This window comes from Neofelis nebulosa, chromosome X, assembly GCF_028018385.1.
Source record: "Neofelis nebulosa isolate mNeoNeb1 chromosome X, mNeoNeb1.pri, whole genome shotgun sequence".
NCBI classification, from domain to species: domain Eukaryota; kingdom Metazoa; phylum Chordata; class Mammalia; order Carnivora; family Felidae; genus Neofelis; species Neofelis nebulosa.
In genome coordinates, this window is record NC_080800.1 from 110868553 (window position 1) to 110889503 (window position 20951).

Consider the following 20951-nt stretch of genomic DNA (forward strand, 5'->3'; position numbering starts at 1 on the left):
GGGACGCTCATAGACGTTTAACTTGCATTATCTCATTTCTTCTTCACAATAAACCCGTGAGATAGTATTTTTAATCCCCATTTTAAGACAAAAAAACCAAACCAAAACAAAACAAAACAAAACTCTCAGATACAGAGACGAAAATGCTTTGCCCAAGGATTGAAATCCAGGCCGACCTACTCCACTACGAGCTTCTCAGTCTTTCCTGGCAGTATAATGAGAGAACGGAGGACCTCAAAGGGATGCCACGAGAGTACAATGAAATAATGGATGTGAAAAGGCCTCGGTGAACAAGTGCAAGGGATCAGGCCTACCCACTTGAATCCCTGTTGAAAACTGGTTACCCAGGGCTCCCGCCCAACGGTTTCTAGTCCCAACCCTGCCCCTTCTCCGCCCGACCCACGGCGATATCTTCGAATGTCTTTCTCTGTCTCCTCGGAGCCTGCCCCCAAACACTTGGCTGAGCGGCGGACCGGAGAATAGAAGGTACGCGCGCGAGCAGGAGGCGGAGCTTGCCGCCCCGATCCGTACTGGGGGCGGCCTCGGCACATGCGCCGTGGTTCTGCGGCTTCAGTTGCCCCGGCCGTGCAGCCAACCGGGGCTCGCGGCGCGCTGGAGACGTATTAACGCTGTGTTGAGTCGTTGCGTGCGAGGGGGGCGACGTAAGGGCGCTCCGCGAGCCCGTCTCTCCTCGAATGAAAGGAAACAACCTCCGGCGACAGAGCCCCGCTCCCAGGCGCTGCCGGAGAACCGACACCGACTTCTTTCTCTTTCCCCTCATTGGCGCTTCTCCCCTGCCGTTCGCCTCTGGGCCCCGCCGGTGAGTCCCCACGGTAGCTCGGGGGCCCCCCATTCTCTGCCCGGCGGGAGAAGACAAGGAGGATGGCGGTGGCCAGGCCGCCGCCCCTGCCCGTTGTTAAGGGGGACTCTCGGTGGTCTCGCTTTATTGTCAAGGACCCCAGAAGCGCCGCTCGTTGAAGGCGCTTGGCAGAGAGGTGGCTGAGAAAAGTGCTTCGGAGGAGCTAAGGGAGCGGTTAGGCTCCAGCGTAGACTTCGGGGGAAGGGGCGCAGCATTTAGGGAGGAAAAAATACTGGGAATTTTTAGTCTTTGCCATCGCTTAGGACATATTTGGGAAGGAGGGAGACTCCCAGTTTGGGAAGCGTAAGAGGAAGAATGGTCAGGATGGCAAGAGGGTTGGCTTTGCGGAATGAGGAAAAACTCTGGGGTGGGGGGAATGAGGGGTGAAACTGAGATCTGAAACGAAGACTATTTGAGAGCGAACTCCTGGGGAAGGACGGTTAAAGAAAGTGGTGGGATATCTTCCTGGATTCGGGAGGATTGGAAAAGGACGATTAGGGGACCCTGACTTGACGACCGAAAGGACCTGCTAAAGTGTTTTAGAGGAAGATAGTTTTGCGAGTTTATCTAGCGCTTGATTAGAGGGAGGTCTTGGAGTCTAGTGTGTATTGAGGAATAAATAACGGAGAGAGGATCCGGTACGTTATGTGTACCATCCTTTTATTATATGGACGAACAGCACGGCATTCTTTTGAAATTTGTTCGTTTCGATATTCTGCGTGGAAGTTGAAAAATCCTTTCTTTTTGAAAACCCCTTTTCTTTTCATCGGCTTACTACGTAATATCGGGTCTTATTCAGACAGTTCAAATTCTTTCTTACCCTTGGGTTTGAAACAACTGGAAAATTCCTTCAGTTTCCTTTTGAATAACCGCAAAAAGCAGTGCGAAGCATGTAATAATATCGTGCAACCAAATTCAGGTGCCCTTCCGGTTCATCTCGATCGTTTATTTCTCTCCACTGTAACTTTCCTGACCGAAATACTGCTTGTTTGGGGATCACGTTTATGTATTTTCAACTGTATGTTTCAGCTTGATTGCGTGTGGGCTTGTTTGATCTTCCGGAACGGCAGTTTTTGTTTTGTTTTGTTTTGTTTTTCTGTGGAAATGGTCTTTCAGATACGAGACGTTGAATGAGCTCTCGACTTGGTTCTTGAATGCTCTCCTTGATGTTTCAGGTTATTTCCACCTTGGTGCTTTACAGCATCTTGTAAAATCAGGAACGAATTGATTGCCTCAGCCTAACTAATCGAGCTTTTATATTTTTTCAGACATTTCAATTATGTTTCCCACGCTGTTATCTTTGCCTCTTTTTTTCTGCTTTATAACATGATCCATAATGTTATGTTTCTTTTAAGGAAAAGGTTTCATTGTTGGGCAAAAGCATCAAAGTTTGATCTCTGCGTGCCCTGAAAAACCTTTTACGCTGAAATTAAAATGCCACATAGCTGCGTGGATCGTTATGAACCCCTTAATATTGGTCCTTGGAATGCCCTTATTCTCCTTAACGAGAGACCACAAGTGAGACAGCATTAGATAAAAATCTGTATTTTTATGATAAAGACATTTTTGTGAGGAGTCATTGTTTCCATGATGTTCCCCACTTCATGTTTCACAAGGAGGCTGTAAAAAATTAGCAAGATATGCACAGATACATTATTTTAATTTTAGTGGAAAAATCCATTTAGTCATTGCACATTGGGGAAAGTTTTTAATTGGTTTGGTGCACTTTGTTGTGTTTTCTGTTCACTTTACCAATTTAAACTGATGAAAACACTAGAATATTTTTGAATGCAAAATAAAGCGTACCTTTTTTCTCTCTTAGATTTTTGGGTATTTGATATCTTAGAAAAGGGAATTCTCAAAATTAGGATGACAAATTTACCTGTTTATAAATTCAAAACAGACAGAATTCTGTACGGATACAATTTGAGGGACACCATTTTCAGAATCAATTTCAAGAGTAAAAAGTGCTTTTTTACTCTAGGACTTTTTAGAACCTTACAACCCGGTTTTATAGCCTATGCTAGGGTTGTGCAGAAATTACACATTAAAGATGACTGTACAGATTAGATTCATAATGTGCTATCCTTTGAACTGGCCAAGGATGACCGGGGAGAAATGCTGAATATGTTACAGTGGTTTCAGAGTGTCTACTATTCATTGCATAGTCGTAAAGAAAGCTAATTTAGAACTCAAATAGCAGATTTTGGTGCTGTTTGAATTTTGCTGTTTTGCATGGTTAATTCTAAAGATTTTGGCAGCTATATTCTTGATAAAGCAACTGAACACATATTTGCCTGTACAAATGCAAACACACTTCCCCTTTTGTTTCTCTGTTATGTCCTTTTTTTTCTTTAATCCTAAAAGTATTTGCTGCCTGTTTTCAATCAGTTTCATGGTTTATAGGCAGTGCTGTGAATACAGTACTGTTGTAAAGTATCCGATGGCGTTTGGAAGACTAAGGTATTTAAAATTGTAGATAGCATTAAGGGTTTGTTAAACCCATCAACACAGAGACTGCCAAGGCCTTTGAAGTTTTGTTTAAAAAACAAAACAAAACAACCCTAGGTATAAATTGATAAAAAGACCTGTTTCTTTGGGGCTTCACGTTAAATTTTGATTAAGTATCTGCAGTTTTATATTATAAAGCACTGAGTGGTTTGCAGCTAACACCTTCCTGGCACCAGCTGCTACTGTTCTTGCTGGTGAATGAAGTGCTTCTCACAAAGCTACAATGTGGTGTCAGTGAGTCCATTTTTCAACATAGTATTATGAAAATACTCAAGTATATAGAACAATGGGAAGAATTTTAGTAAATTTTAAGATGAACATTGCAGATTTTATTTATTGTGACTTCTGTTGTGGCAGCCTGGATCCTGGACCACTTAGTTCGGTTGCTTTGGGAAAACTACACAAATCACATAACTGATTTTACACTTGTTTAGGTTCTTCTTAAGAATCCATGTTGAGATTGATGATCTAAATCTGAAACCTTCTATCTTAGAGCTTTTCTTCCCTTTCTTTGTGTTTGACTTTACTACCTAGAATTATAATTTGACTAGATTTAAGGGTCACACAGAAAAATTATCCTTCCTTTATACAATATTGCTAATTTAATGTGAACGTTACTGCATTTAGAACACCACTCTCTGTTTGTAACTTTAACCTGCAGACTTTTGGAATAAGCCTCAGAGTCAGATAATATAGTTGTTTTTTATAAATAATCGGTTCCTAAAGTATGGTTTTTACAAATAGACTTATAAGCTTAATTTTTTCTTTACTCTAAAGAGGGATACAATAGCAAAAATTTATTAAAGATGTATACGTGATTTTTTTCTAAACTTGAAAATAATTCACATTTTAAAAATAAGTGTTCCAGAGTCACGGTTAAGTGCATTCATTTCTCCTTTGTTGGTTTATGAATATGTGAACTTGAGCGAGTTGTGCAATTCTAGAATTCTGTTCACTCTGGATATTGTGTAGTTCTCTTACAAGTTTCTGCTCTGTTCTCAGATATATAATTCTTGGTCTCCTTGAAGGGGAATCTAGCTATACATGAAAAATATTTTTCATTAATATTGTGAGCAGATGACTGTTTTAGTGTCACACATTGCACATTTTTAATTTATCCACACAGAAATCGTTTTAGTTATTTCACATATCCTCTAATTTGGGAGCCGTTTGATTTTTCCGAATTATTTCAGTAACTTATCTTTATGCATACATTTGGTTTTTTCATTATGGAGGCATTTCAGGTTTTAATGTTCATTTGTCTATTCTAAATACCCGCTTAAAAATGCATATATTAAAACTTAGGTTAAATATTAAACAACTACATGACTGTGTAAATGGATATTAAAGTGCAATTAACCATTTTGTTGCCCTTCTCATTCTCTGTAGCATTTCTTGAGGCTTAAAGTGGCATTCTAAAAGCAATTTAAAAATCATGTCAAGCTCAGTTGAACAGAAAAAAGGGCCCACAAGACAGCGCAAATGTGGCTTTTGTAAGTCAAATAGAGACAAGGAATGCGGACAGTTACTAATATCTGCAAACCAGAAGGTGGCAGCGCACCATAAGTGCATGGTAAGTAGAGGCCGGCAGCCGAGAGACCCGAAACCGGGAGGACCCGACAGTGACTGACTGTTCCCGAACAGGATGAAAGTCAGTTAAATTTTTAAGATCTGGTTTCTCACTAATGCTATGCCATTTGTACTAGAAAAGTTCCTTTTAAAGTTAACATCTTGTTGACTGTTTCACTGTAATGTCTTTAAATATGAATCTTAATTGTTTTTAAATGTAATTTATAGCTCTTTTCATCTGCTTTGGTATCATCACACTCTGATAACGAAAGTCTCGGTGGATTTTCTATTGAAGATGTCCAAAAGGAAATTAAAAGAGGCACGAAGCTGGTAAGTTGGTATTTCTGCCTCTTGAGAATAAAACTGACTTTAAGTTCATTAAAGAGGAAATTGCTTATTTTATTTTATTTTAAAAATTTTTTTTTTCCAACGTTTTTTATTTATTTTTGGGACAGAGAGAGACAGAGCATGAACGGGGGAGGGGCAGAGAGAGAGGGAGACACAGAATCGGAAACAGGCTCCAGGCTCCGAGCCATCGGCCCAGAGCCTGATGCGGGGCTCGAACTCACGGACCGCGAGATCGTGACCTGGCTGAAGTCGGACGCTTAACCGACTGCGCCACCCAGGCGCCCCGGAAATTGCTTATTTTAGAGTGTATTGCATTATTATTAACAGTATAATTTTAAATTGCAGTCTTCCCCCCCCCCCCCCCCCCCCCCGAACCAGAAATTCCAAGGCTGGGTTTAACCTATTTATCACTTGACAAAAAAGGAGGGAATCAATATTTATATTGTTCCGATTTTTTTTTCTTTTCAAAAAGAATTAAAATCTTCTTGGAGGCTGTGTTGACTTAGAAAACAAGCAGTTTGCTTAATTTGAATAGATCACGTGTTAAAGCATTCATTCAAGGGAATTTTCATAACTCAGATGTGTTTTCCTCTTCCGTCATCAAGTAATTGTGGTGATCATAAATGAAGGTGACAGTACCCTTTCGGCAAAACAATGTTACCACTTGCTGCATTTTATTGTCGTTCAGCCATGTAACAGCATTTATGACTTTGTGTAACTTTTGATGGATTTTACTGTTTTTTCTGAAGGTATGTATGCTACAGTAACTTCCTGTAGTTGTCTTCACTACTGGTAACCAGATTGACAAGATACTATATTGCTGTTTTCGAAAAGTAATATTGTCTCCTCTCGGGACTTAGAAAAGTGCTCTCTGTACTTATGATGCAGTAGGGTTTACATTGAAACAATTTTCCCTCTTTGGCTATTGTATTTCTCCTTTGAGCCCTTTATTGAAATTACATCGGTAAATGTACCTTCGGTAGCTTCACTCTCAAGTGTGCCGTTATTTTATTTTTTTAATGTTTATTTATTTTTGAGAGAGAAAGAACATGTACCTGAGTACACATGCGGGCACAGGAGAGGGGCAGAGAGAGAGGGAGACAGAGGCTCTATGCTGACAGCAGCGAGCCCGACGTGGCGCTCAAAGTCACGAACTGTGAGATCAGGACCTGAGCCGAAAGTCAGACGCTTAACCGACTGAGCCACCCAGGCACCCCTCAGATGTTTCATTATTTTAAAGATGGGTTTGGCAGAACATATATGTATGTTCTTGGGCACTGGATAATCTCCTATTTCGCAAAGTATAGGATGAGCAGAGGTAGGAACTGTCATTTTGATGATCAGGAATAATCCATTTTTTGTAAGTTGTCAGTCTTGTAGTATTAGGGAAAAAAGCAATATGAAGAAATTGAAGGATTTGAGACTTGCTTTAGGATAAATAATCTCAAACCCTAGAATCATTATTGGCGCAGGTGGGAATTCAGAGGTCAGTTTTTGTGGTAGTGAGGCCTTAACTGTGAAAGCATTTGTATTCCCCTATCCCCAAAACTGCTGTAGTAATAGAATGCTTCGTGGTTTTTTTTTAATATATTTTTTAAATGTTTATTCACTTTTCAAGAGACAGAGACAGAGCGTGAGCAGGGCAGGAGCAGAGAGAAAGGGAGACGCAAAATCCGAAGCAGGCTCCAGGCTCTGAACTGTCAGCACAGAGCCCAATGCGGGGCTTGAACTCACGAACTGTGAGATCATGACCTGAACCGAAGTCGGATGCTTAACTCACTGAGCCACCCAGGCGCCCCTCGTGTTTTTTTTTTTTATCGTGATTTTTATTTGCTGGTTTTAGATTTCTTCATGTTTTTATGGCTTGCTGATTTTTGAGAACCAGAGCAGTATGTTTTTATTTCCTAGTCCTTAAAAACAAATTCAGATGCACAGAAAGAATACTATTTACTTGCAAGTGGTTGTGCTGTAAACCTTATTACCCCATTATTTATTCCTTGGCATTATGAATATGTCTGGAAAATGCTCTACATCCTGTCTCGTGAGCATTTTGCTCCCTTGACATGGCTGCTCTAGTCAGAACGGGAGCAGTTTTGGTCTCAGTGTTACTGATTATTAACAAATGCAGTGCCTCGTTTTACGTGAAGCAGTATGGCTAAATCCAGTGGAGATTTCATTTATTTGGACGTGTTTGTGAAGAGAGCATCTGAACTTTGTACACGTTTCACTAATATAAATTATTTTGATTACTTTTTAATGGTATAGTATAGGGAGTTAATTTTTTCTCAAGTGTAGTGCGTTGTAAAGAACGGCATTTGTCCCTTGAACTAGGGATGGAAGAGCATCGGAGGTTAAGACCACAAACTATGGTAACAGACTTGGATTTGAATCGCAGCCCTGTCGCTGGCTGGCTGGGTGACCCTGGACAAGTTATTTACTTGTGTACACCACGTTTTCCTCACCTGCCAAAAGGAGACAGTGGCAGTGCTTGTCTCCCAGGGATACTGTGAGAATTCAAAGAGAGACTATCTGGGACTTAGCGTGGTGCCTGGCACGTGGCTAGGACTTGGTAAATGGTAGCCACCCTGGTAGCTAGTGTTTACAAATAATAATAACCCGCTCATGTCATTGTAGGCTAATGAAAAGCATGCTGGGCTGGGAAGTCATGAGGCTTGTTTTTTTAATAACTCTGTCACTGACACATTATGTAACTTTAGACAGGTCATTAACTTATTTGTCTTTTTGCCAGTGGTAAACAGATAATGCTGCATCACTGCTTACTAGACGGTGATGTTACATGACTAAAAAGTTCTATAAAAGATCAAAAGAGTTGCCTTAGGAAAGGTGTTTCAAAAGCTATTTTGAGGCCCTGGGCATCTATTAGTGAGGAATAGGGGCAAAAGGAAAGAATTTGAGCCCATAGTTGTGTTCCTTTTCCTCCTCCCAAATGTCAGAATTTAAATACGTTACATGGGGGATAGGACTTGAGTGGCATTCGTATGTTTAACTTTGATCTGTGCAAGGAAGGTAGGTCGTGAATACCCACTGAAAATAGACAGGTGCTTCCAAGTGAGGTTCCAGCCTGTACCTGGTGTTGGCTTAACAGGTGCTCCCTGGCACCAAAGAGAAGTTTCGAGAGAAGAGGCTGGGACCTGCGATGAAAGTGTATAGGTGACCAAATGGGGTCAGAGTCTGAGAGAATGGGAGGTCACAGAGCAGGAGTTACAGGAATGTGGTTTTTATGTTCTTGCTGCCATAGGCAGTTTTCCAAGGTTTTCATGTCAGTCACAAAGATGAGGGGAGGAGAGCTATTCTGTATAAACAAATTCATCTCTTTTTCATCACCTTTGAGCGCCCAGATGGACCAGGAATGGCCAGAGTACTAAGAATTTTATCATTTGAGTCTCTGTTTTTGCAGTTGAGACAGATACATATTTTTCCAGAATGGTTTCCCAGTTCCTATTGAAGCCATATGAAGACACCACATCTGTACCATCTACTCTTACCCTCCCGCCATCTAGCACAGAAATGCATTCTTCCAAGTAAAATTATGAATCATCATGACTGTTTTCATTCTCTTTGAGGAGATACTTGAGTATATTTGAAGAACATACTCTTTCTGGAGGAAGATAGGTGGTGAAATCCTTAAGAGTTCTACGTTGGATAGTTACTGTTAGAATTGGTAACTGTGTCAGATATATCACTCTAAGGACAGGAGTTCAGAAGGCCCCTTAGTTCCTCTTCCCTCACCCCCATGCAAGATTGCCTACAAGCCATCCAACATAAGATTTTTCTCCGCTGTTTTTTTAATGTTTTATTTATTATTTAGAGAGCACAAGTGGGGGGAGGGACAGAGAGAGAAGGGGACAGAGGATCCAAATTAGGCTCCGTGCTGACAGTAGCGAGCTTGATGTGGGGCTCAAACTCACGAACTATGAGATCGTGACCTGAGCCGGACTCTCATCTGACCGAGCCACCCGGGCACCCCTTGTCTCTGCTATTAAATATATCAAGAAGTTGTGATTCTACCCAAGCGACGTGAATCATGACCGTCATTATATTACACTCTTCAGAATTGAGGAATCCATCCTTCTTTGTAATTTAATTATCTCACTTAATTTAAAACCATTTATTTTAGGTCTCTCTCCTTCCATTAAAGGAAGTATTTGGGTTTTTTCTTTACTAAAAATGGACAGTCTTTCATATACTTGATGACTGTCCTCAGGTCACTCCTGAACTTTCCCCTTTACAAACTAAATTTTACTCCCATGTCTAAAGAAATCCTCTGAACGTTTTTCTTGCTTTTTCCAGTAGTAGAAATAGATAACATTTATTGAACACTTAAGATGTGGGCAAAGTACCTTAAATACATGATTCTTTTTAATCCTGACAGTCATAATGTGAGATAGGAGGTTAAATCTCACTTTATGGATGAGGAAACTGAGGCTCAGTGCAGGAACCTGACTAAGGTCCTGTAGCTAGTAAGCGGCAGAGCTGGTGCTTGACTTTAGGGCCAGGCGACTCCAGAGCCGGAACTCTTCATCACCCTAGGTTATCCTAGACTGCCTTTTACGCTACTCAATCCCAAATCATATTTTAAGAAACGTAATTATTAGGGCTTAGGAGTTTTCTAATAAATATGGAAATACTTCTGAATTTAGGACATAATCTAACTCCTGTTAATATATTCTCTTCATAGCATTGTTAGTTTGGGGGACAAAAATCTTACATACATACTAGGTGAGAATATTCAGATTCTGTTACCCTCAAGATATCTTTTGTGGCCTCTGAAAATGAAAAGATCAATTTTAGGTGGTCTTTACTTTGTTATTTCCTCAGTACCAGTGGAATGTTTGGCGCCCTAGAGAAACGGGGTATCTGATTTTGAGTTTATGATCTAGATATTGGGCATGCCATGAATCTGCATATATGACAATTTATACATCTTTTTATTGTGTGTGGGAGGAGCCTTGCCTATTCAGGTAAGTAAGACCGCTGCCTAGAGATGGTAAGGTTTAAAAGAGGGAACGGGGGGATGAGTCCAGGAAAGAGGTTAACTACCAGAACAGGTCATTGAGACCGGCAGTAATGGTTCAGTTGAGTAAGGTGGGATAGTTGCCGGGTCTTTAAACCTTAGACAGGAATTTCAACTTGGATAGTAAGGGGATGGGGATGGGGAAAGCAGGATTTTTCAGGAGAAAAGGGATATACAGTGGTCACTATGGAGAACGAAACCTAATAACGGCAGCGTTTTTGTCTGCTATACATAGATGTTCTGCAAGGGCATCTTAAAATGCATCCTGTCTAAAGCATTATTCATCATCTCCCTGCACTGAACCTTGATTCTCTTTCTAAATCCTTTACCTTCAAGTCTTCCTTCTTCCACATCTGTCACATTGACTCTCCTTCTGGGATGTCTCTGCTTCCTTTTTTTTCTTAATGCTCCCCTGCATCCAGTCTTCCTTTTCCCATCCTTCCAACATAACTGCTGGTAATCACTTGATCTCTGCTTCCCTGCCTCCGAACCTTTACTGGTGCCTTACTGTGTATGAAATAATACCCAGAGGCCTCAGCCTGCCCCTCAGAAGTCATAATCCACCTTTCCCATTCTTGCTCTCCTTCTCTCTCCTCTTCGTTTCCCATACATCCTGTTTGTCCCCAATGTTGTGCAGGCACTGACATTATCCTAGCTGTCAGTTCTGTTTTTGAGTTCAGCTCGACCTTACCTCTGCCCCTGAGTTTAACATGCTGTGCACTGTAATTGTTACACCTGTGCAAGTTTCTTCCCTGCTATATCGTGAACTCTGGGAGGGTAGAGACGATTGTCTTTGCCTAGCGCAGGATTCAGCGGGGACAGTGCATGGAAGGCACTTAGCAGGGTACTTGATGTCTCATTTGTGCTCAATGGCATTTTAATAAATGGGCACTCATTCATTGTTGAATTGGAAGGAGAGAAGAGCTTCAATTGGATAATAGTGTGAAACCTTAATGGCTAAGTATAAATTGGCTAGGGAGGTAATGGTGTAGCCTAAAATTCCTCTTTTTTGGTTAATCACAATTTTAGTGTTGTTTGCAGTTCTAGCAGTTGGCAAAGGAAGGAGCGAAATCTAAAGGGAAGACTCAGGTTGGTTACTTGTTCAGGATGGTAGAGCGCTACGTACGCGCCACACCGGAGGGTTTTCGTGTTTCTTCGACATTCCCTGGCCTGGTATGGTGTTATTTTCGTTGTTTCCTTAGGCATTGTATTTGTCAAGTCCTCCGTCTGGAGTCTAGAATTCATCTGTCTGTCCATTTATCAGTTACTTAATTTAGTGCCTACTTTGTACCAAAGCAGGATGCTTAGACACTTTGGGTACAACCATGAATACGTCTAGTTTAGCCTTAGGAGTATGTAAAGAATGCCACAAGAGAGGTGGGATACGGGACCATCATGAATTCTATTTGAGAAGTCAGAAGGCTTCACAGAGAGCGACATCTGAAATGTGTTCCACTGGGAAAGTGATGCTGTAGAAGTCAAAGGGGGAAGAGTTTCAAGGAGGAGGAAGTGGTCAAAAGTATTAGGTAAGTATTAAATGGCAGTGCCATTTAAAGTAGAGCCAGTGGCTCATTCAGCATTCGGTAAGGGCAAAATGGGGTGCCCACAGAGCACAGAATGCTACTGCTGCTTGCTTGCTTGCCGCATACAAAGAAGCAGAAGATGCCAGGTGATTAGTGGTGCTACGAAATCCTTAGAGCAGTGGTCCTTAGCCAACTTTTACATCAGAAGAGGAGTGGGCAGGGCATTACAGGCATGTATCTTTTGAAAAAGATTCCTAGGTGATTTTGGATGAACACTCCTGGCTGTGGACCAGTGCCTTAGAAGATGGGTTGACCAACTTTGATTATAGGACCAGGTAATAAATATTTAAGGATTTGCCAGCCTTATTGTCTCCATGGTAGTCACAGACAACACACAAAGAAATGAGCATGTCTATGTTCCAATAAAACTTTATTTACTAAAATGGCTGGTGGGCTGGGTCAGGCTTGCAGGACCCCTGCCTTAGGGTATTTTTGTGGAAAAACAGGTAAATTCTTCCTGAGTCGCCGGCCTCGTGGTCATCTGTGTAATGGAGTGTACGTGCATCACGAGTATATTCATCTTAATGTGTACTTTTTTAAAAAGCTCAGGTGATGGCAGGCAGATTAATGTGTGTAGGTATTTTACCTGTCATTTGTATTGAAATGAATTTTGCTTTACTTTGGAGATGATTAAGGAGAAAAATGTAAGGTGAAAGAGAAACTTCAAGTCCACAGCTCTTTGACTATCACTGAATAAATTATTTTTTTCTTTTGCCTTCACATACTACTTCTTTGCAATTGAGAATAATGTAAATTTATGTCATTACGTAACTACCTCTTATCTATTTGTGCTAATGGAGGAGCACCCAAACCAGTAATGTAAAATAATCTATGTTTGGTTTTGGGGGATGTGTTGGTACTCACTTGAGTACGGATATGTGTTTGACATTTCCCACTGAGTGAGTATATATAGTGGGCAACACGGCAGTTTAAAGTACCCTCAGCCTGAACTACAGAGCTGAGTTCAGAAAAACTATCTGAATGTTTCAGATGAAAAAAAAAAAAACAACCTTCAAAAGCTACAGTGAGAATTTATATTCCTCATCAGTGATGACTCACAAAGTCTGATAGAGTTGGAGTTTGTGATATTCAGACCAAGGTCAGGAGACCAGGTTAAGTAAGAACTTGATAGGCTTAATTAGTTCATGGCCCTCCAATTTCAAAAAGCTTTCTGAACTCATTTATTCAGTAACTTCTTAGATTTAGTCTGTTACTCTAATGAAAACAAGTACTTTTCAATGGCTCTGTTTTTTAGAAGCACTTGGAATTTTAAGGTCCTAACCTATCAGTTTTGTCCTTTTTTAATAACTTTGATGGTTTTCAGATTTCTTTTTTGCTTTCCAGCTTTCCATTTAGACCTAATTATTACATAAAGTTGATTATTAATAATATTCTATTGTTAACTTTGTGTTTTTGTGAGACCCTCTTCAAAATGCTGAACTGTTTTTGTTTTTGTTTTTGTTTTTTTAACTGTAGCTGTAGTATAAACCAGATACAGTTATGTGTTCATGTTTCACCCGACCACACAGTGGTATTCTTCTTAGGAATTTTTAACAGGTAAATTGGATAGCTGTCATTTAAACAGATAAGTCAGAGGTCACTCTTGTTTTCTAACAGTGTTGGATATGTAAGGTATTACTGTAAATAAAGCCGTGAACCTGGAGTTTAGGAGCATGTTTTAGGCAGCTCTGAAAACTTACCCTAACTGCCTTGTCCCGCATTCATTTTTATTGAAGGCAGTGTTATCCGTTATTAAAAACAACACAAAAAACCAGACACCAGTGTAAGGTGAACTGCCCTCACTTTATTTTTGTCTCCTGTCTCTTGTGCAGATATCCCTGGTACCCTGTCCCCAACTCCAGTGCTTTTTATGTTTCCCTTGCCTGCAGACTCAAGAATATGGCCTCGTTTTGGAACCTTTTTTGCATTCTCATACCTTTGTAGCCCTTTTCTTAGAGCAGGTGTCTTGAGAGTAGTTAACTACTTGGCTGTGAGGATTTATATCTCTACGGTGGTGGTCGGTGATACATACTGGTAGATACACAGCAGTTAAACTGGGCAAAGCGAAGTCTTAGCAAGTGAGCCCTTTGTCACTTGGTTCCATATGGCTCTGTCTAGCCATCAGATTCCAGCTTTCCTTTCTGCCTGTCCTAGAAGTTGGCAGTCTTATTTTAGTTTTACTTTGTGTCTCTCTGTGGTCTTCGTTGAGTTTTCCCTGAGCTTCGCCCATAGCTCCCGAGAAAGCAGTATTTCGCCTTTTATTCCTTAGGATTTCTTCCTTTTACAAACTGAATCTCAGCGCTTGCCTGGTTTAATTGACTGAGGAGCAGGTACATCCCAGCTTCTGGCTCCCGCAGGACTTTAGCTAAGTCATAGCCCTTTCGGTTCCCTTTATCGGCACTCGTGTGTGATTTAGTTCCTCTTTAGTCTAGGTCAGCTCGTTGAGACTAAGCTTGTGGGGTACAGCTTAACCTTAACATAGTAGAGCTTCACTGATAGTAGAAGAGTGGTTACCACAGGCAGGACGGTGGGGAGGTGTTGGTTAACGAGTAAGAAGTTGCAATTGGGAGGGTGAAGAAGTCTAGAAGCCTGGTGTACGGCATGATGACTAGAGTTAATGCTACGTTGTATACTGGAAATTTGTTTGAGAGTAGATTTCTGGTGCTTTCACCACACACACATGCACACACTCACACAAAATGGTAAGCGTATGAAGACATGAAAATGGTAAGCATATGAATACGTGGCTATGCTAATCAGCTCAACTGTAGTAACCACTTCACTAATATTAAAATATCATGCCATGCGGGGCGCCTGGGTGGCGCAGTCGGTTAAGCGTCCGACTTCAGCCAGGTCACGATCTCGCGGTCCGTGAGTTCGAGCCCCGCGTCAGGCTCTGGGCTGATGGCTCGGAGCCTGGAGCCTGTTTCCAATTCTGTGTGTCTCCCTCTCTCTCTGCCCCTTCCCCGTTCATGCTCTGTCTCTCTCTGTCCCAAAAATAAAAAAAATTAAAAAAAAAAAAAACGTTGAAAAAAAAAATTAAAAAAAAAATAAAATATCATGCCATGCATTCTAAATATGCATAACTTGTATTTTAAAAATTTAGGAGCTAGTGTAGCTTCTAACCACACTGTAAAGATGATGTGCAAATATCTGTAATAGGATAGGGCCTTTTTTTCCAGTCTCCCCATGTCAGAAGAGGTGTTTGAGTTTTGAGGCGTGCTAGGTGTACTAGGGAGCAAACTGAAGAGAGGAGTAGAAGTAAAAGAAAAATGATTCTTACCAAATTTTCACCTCTACATAAAGAACTTGAAATCAGGGTATGAACAGGATAAGGTGACAGTTAACATTTATACTTCTTTGGGGGCCGAAAATGAGCCCTCAACTGAATATTTGATACATGGGACAGACAGACATTTTTGCAGGGGGAAGGGGTCCACAGTTGACCATGTTCCTGTCAGATTCTCTTTCATTTTCCCACGTTGGAAAGAGTCACAGGTAGTACAAACTTGATGTTCAATGGCAGCTGACAGGCATTCTGCTAAGAGCCCAGGAGGGACTGACAAGTTTGAGGGCAAATGTTTTCTGTCAAGAGGAATACAGGATAACATTACCCGGGTCTGGCCAACTGGTGCCAGCTGTGTTGGGGTCCCATTTTCCTATTACTCCACTTTTTCCAGAGAGGTCATCTTTTGTCTTCTTTTGCATAGCTTTTCTTAAGGAAAGTGTACCAGCCATCTATCTAGTTTCCCATCTTCTTTCATTTTGTCTTTTTATCTCTTTTTGATTCTCCACCTTGTATCTAACAGGGCGAATCTTTTCCTCCCAAATATTCTTGCCTCTGTTCATTCTGTGCCCCTTCAACTACAATGTTCTCCTCAATTTTACCTCTCCAAATTCTAGATCAGACTGTTTAAATTTTTAGGCATGCTTGAAGATTATTATGTTAAATCTGCAGGTATTAGAACCATGAGTGAGAAAAAAAATACACCAGAAGATATTAAAATCTTCAGTAACAGAGTAAGCTTAAAGTCAATACATTTATTGAACACTACTTTGTAAAGCAGTGTTTATCTTCCCAAAAACTCAGTCTAGAAACAATTGATGGATAGAATCTATACATTTATAAATATAACTAGCCAGACAAAGAAGTCAAATGGTAAGAGCCAAAATGAATGCTATATCTTAAGTCCCATAGGAGTTCAGGGCAGAAAGGGTTATTTAGGGGCTGGGATGTAGTAGTCTGCTACACTTCAAGGTAACAGTTACGTTTCTGTTTTGTGCTCATAGGTACACAAACACATTTGAATTTTATATTTAGTCTTATGGATAATTTTTGCTATTTTGTTAGCACCTTGCCAAAACTTCATATACAAGCGGGTATTTCTGCTTTTATGTGAATGCTGCTTAAAATAGATCCAGTAAATTCTAATTGAGAAAAATTCCTACTCCTAACCTTGAAAAGAATTTTCCACTCTTTGAAACCATTTTTATTGGTATATCTTTTTTCTTCCTTGAGAGGAAATAACAAAAGTGAGAATAAGCATTTCCTCACTTAAAAATTTTATCTGTCCTAAACTGCTGTAGTTAACTGGTTATACTTTGGGTGGATTTAAATTGAGAACCAGTTAAGACAAATTTTGATATATTTTGGACATTTGGTTTCCTTCTTATTCTCAATAAACTGAGAGATGGATATTAAAAGCATTTGCTGGAGTATTCCCAATACTGTTGATTTTTTAGTTTATTTTAATTTTTTTTTTTAATGTTTATTTTAGAGAGAGAGAGCACAAATGGGGAAGAGGCAGAAAGAGAGGGAGACACAGAGTCTGAAGCAGGCCCCAGGCTTCGAGCTATCAGCACAGAACCTGATCTGGGGCTTGAACTCACGAATCGTGAGATCATGACCTGAGCCGAAGTTGGATGCTTAACTGACTGAGTCACCCAGGCGCCTGTATTTATTTTTAAGTTTGTTTGTTTATTTTGAGAGAGACAGAGGCAGCGTGAGTAGGGGAGGGGCAGAGACAGGGAGAGAGAGAATCCCAAGCAGGCTGTGCACTGCCAGCTGCGGAGCCCAACGTTGTGCTCGAACCCACGAACCGTGGGAATCATGACCTGAGCCAAAACCAAGAGTCAGATGCTTAACCGACTGAGCCACCCATGCGCCCCATTTTATTTCTTTATTTTGAGAGAGTGAGAGAGAGGGACAAGATCTTAAGCAGGCTCCATGCTCAGTGTGGAATCTGAGGCGGGCCTCAATCCCATGACCCTGGGATCATGACCTGAGCCAAAATCAAGAGTCAGGTGTCCAACCAACTGAGCCACCCAGGTGCCCCTAAAATAATTTTTTGTGTATGAAAGTATTTTTGTCCATTGTAGAAAAATCAGAAAATATGGGAAAGTATAAACAAAACCATCCACCCAGTGACACAGAATCTGAAGCAGGCTCTAGGCTCCGAGCGGTCAGCACAGAGCCTGATGTGGGGCTCGAACTCACAGACTGCGAGATCATGACCTGAGCTGAAGTCAGACGCTCAAGTGACTGAGCCACCCAGGTGCCCCTGAATCTCATTTTTTTTTTTTTTTTTTTTGTAATTTTTTTTTTTTTTTTCAACATTTTTTATTTTTGGGACAGAGAGAGACAGAGCATGAACGGGGGAGGGGCAGAGAGAGAGGGAGACACAGAATCGGAAACAGGCTCCAGGCTCCGAGCCATCAGCCCAGAGCCTGACGCGGGGCTCGAACTCACGGACCGCGAGATCGTGACCTGGCTGAAGTCGGACGCTTAACCGACTGCGCCACCCGGGCGCCCCAGAATCTCATTTTTTTTTTTTTTAAATTTTTTTTTTCAACGTTTTTTATTTATTTTTGGGACAGAGAGAGACAGAGCATGAACGGGGGAGGGGCAGAGAGAGAGGGAGACACAGAATCGGAAACAGGCTCCAGGCTCCGAGCCATCAGCCCAGAGCCTGACGCGGGGCTCGAACTCACGGACCGCGAGATCGTGACCTGGCTGAAGTCGGACGCTTAACCGACTGCGCCACCCAGGCGCCCCAGAATCTCATTTTTTTAAGACTAGAGTAATAGAAGTAAAATTAGTGGATCAGGAAATAAGAACTTTTTTTTTTTTTTTTTTTTTTTTTTTTTTTAATAAGAACTTTTTAAAAGCTCTTTGATAAATAAGGCAAGCTGCTGTCCAGAGTATAGTGATTTCTAGCAGGATATGAGCACGCCCATCTCACTATTTTTGCCAGTGTTGAGCCAAGTGCAGCATTTTTAACAACACCTCCCCTCCTTTCACTTTTACTTGCTAATTGAATTCAATAATGTTTTTCAAAATGTGCCTGTAAACCCATTTTTGATGAAATTTCAAGATGAACTACTTGCAGTAGAGTTCTAATGAGATGGGGTACGTTTGACTTGTTAAGAAAAACTGGTTGTAAAGTAGTACGTGTGGAATTATGTAGAGAAATACTGCCATGCAAACACTGTAACGCACCATCGGGGCATCTCTACTTGGTAAGCATGAGTGATTTTTAAATTTCCTTTGTGCCCTTGTCTTTTCCAAAATTTCTCTAATTGTGTTTTTTTTTTTTTTTTTTTTTTTAAATTTTTTTTTTTCAACGTTTTTTATTTATTTTTGGGACAGAGAGAGACATAGCATGAACGGGGGAGGGGCAGAGAGAGAGGGAGACACAGAACCGGAAACAGGCTCCAGGCTCCGAGCCATCAGCCCAGAGCCTGACGCGGGGCTCGAACTCACGGACCGCGAGATCGTGACCTGGCTGAAGTCGGACGCTTAACCGACTGCGCCACCCAGGCGCCCCCTAATTGTGTTTTTTGATGAAAGATACAATTTGCTAAAATAATAAAACTTCATAATTAAGCTGCACTACAAATGCTGCACTTCCTCAAGAATTTATAAGCCACCCCAAAGTATTTAACAGCTTTTCCTGCTTGATAGCTTGGCACAGTATTTCTTTTTAACAGTAATACTCTGAAGTTTCTGTATTTAAGGAAATGGAGTATGTCTCTAGTATTAGTAATGGGCACTGGCCCTCCTGCTTTCTGGGGTGTACCTGCCTTGAGAACGTTTCTACTTCTGACTTAGTAGGAGTATTTCTTAAATGATAGCTTGATTAAGAGGTTGACGCTCTGACTTGCTTAAAGAAGTATAAGGAATTTTATTGGAATTTATATTAGCCTCCCCGTATACCAAAAATGCTTAGGGGCCAAGTGATCCCAAAGTTAGGATGGTAAGTGTTCTTTATGTTAAAATCAATAGAGGAGTGAGAACAGTTCCAAATGAGGTATCTAGAAACCAGCAGTTTTTAAGATTTACCTTCTAGTGAATGTGTTTTGGCATGGCATTTGTAGCTTCGGAGATAGCCTCATTGAAAGTCCACTCAGTCCAGTATACTGTGATACGTTAATCAAAACCACTAGCAATCATTGTTATGTACTTTAAAAAAAAATTCTTTTTTAATGTTTATTTCTGAGACAGAGAGAAACTGAGCATGAGTGGGGGAGGGGCAGAGAGAGAGAGAGGGAACCGCAGAATCCGAAGCAGGCTCCAGGCTCTCAGCTGGCAGCACAGAGGCCGACACCGGGCCTGAACTCACAAACCGTGAGATCATGACCTGAGCTGAAGTCTGTCGCTCAACCAACTGAGCCACCTCGGTGCCCCAATTCTTATGTACTTTTTTTTAAAAAAGAGCTTTTTCCTAAATTGAGAGCACGAGCTAGTTCAACAGTAGGAATTATCCAATAAAGTTAGAAGGTAAATACATTAAAATCTGTTTAAGAATATGTTCTTTTATCTATTTGCCTGAATTCATAATGCAGGAGGTAAGTAACAGATTAAATTAAAATAGATGAGCATGTTTTCAGAATCAACATCACAAATTATTTTTAGAGCTTGAGATATTTAAAAATCTACTTTAATTCTTTTATCCTTCTTCCCTCACTTGAAATTGATTTTACCAAGTTCCCCAATAGTATGTGAGGTTTTTCTCCCCAGAGATTCTCATTAAGTGGAGATGTGAAGGACAAATTGTTTCTGGTAGGAGACATTTTCTGCAGTTACTCATTTCCAGGAAAATCTGGATTGTGGAAAGGGCTAAGTTATATACAGCTTACATTCCTGCTATGCAACATTTCAAGTTTTCTCTTGGCCACAGTGAAACAATAGACATTAATAATATTCCATTAATTTTGTCAATGTTTAACATGGGGGAAAATACCCCTGGTAGAATTTTATTCAAATTATTTCTAGGCGAGAACACAAGAAAAATGGCATTATTAGTTACAAAACTTCAATAACCAGTTTGTTTTCCTTGACAGAGATTGCTATGCCTCTAACCTGACATCACGGCCTTAGGAGAATCGCACGCTAGTAATAATTATTTTATTGTTTTGCTGTAGATGTGTTCTTTGTGCCATTGTCCTGGAGCCACAATTGGTTGTGATGTGAAAACCTGTCACAGGACGTACCACTACCACTGTGCATTGCATGATAAAGCTCAAATACGAGAGAAACCTTCACAAGGAATTTACATGTAATTATTTAACTTCTTTAAGTGTTTTTTTCACAGTCCTACTTTAGGCTTTTGTAAAAGTTTTTCCCGTTTCAAAGCATTTCATCATCATTGTAAAGGGTGTTTTTGGTAAGGAATTTAATGGTTAGAGAAATGGCATAGGACTTTTAATAAGATTTGTGGAATCCAGCTTATGAATGGGGTGAAGTGTACTGCTCATTTTCTTAATTTGGAAAACGAATTTCGTTTGTTTACTTCATAATTTTTGATGTCTTCATTTTTTTGTAGGGTGTATTGCCGAAAACACAAGAAAACCGCACATAACTCTGAAGGTAAGTCATTCAGCCACTTTTCAGTATCAGGAAGAAATTTGAGTGAATTCTGTACGGACTTTTGCCATAAGATGTATCTCAGTACTGAATACATTTCAAAGAATTAAGAAAAGTGTTAGGACAAACTAACATACGTAGTGGAAATGATCTGAAGTTTTAAGGAAAATTTTACCCCTA

General features: G+C 40.6%; 1 protein-coding gene across 3 annotated transcripts in view; it reads left to right on the top strand.

Moving 5' to 3' along the window:
* The first annotated feature begins 642 nt into the window (after positions 1 to 642).
* Positions 643 to 20951, top strand: part of PHF6 (PHD finger protein 6) — a 48684-nt gene continuing 28375 nt past the window's right edge. For 2 of the 3 annotated variants that reach the window (XM_058712180.1, XM_058712182.1), the window contains exons 1-5: positions 643 to 820; positions 4760 to 4943; positions 5168 to 5269; positions 20330 to 20463; positions 20731 to 20774. In XM_058712180.1, the coding sequence (XP_058568163.1) occupies positions 4806 to 4943; positions 5168 to 5269; positions 20330 to 20463; positions 20731 to 20774 (418 nt within the window). In that variant the 5' untranslated portion in view covers positions 643 to 820; positions 4760 to 4805. The remainder of the gene's footprint in view (positions 821 to 4759; positions 4944 to 5167; positions 5270 to 20329; positions 20464 to 20730; positions 20775 to 20951) is intronic. The other variant, XM_058712183.1, reaches the window with a different exon arrangement.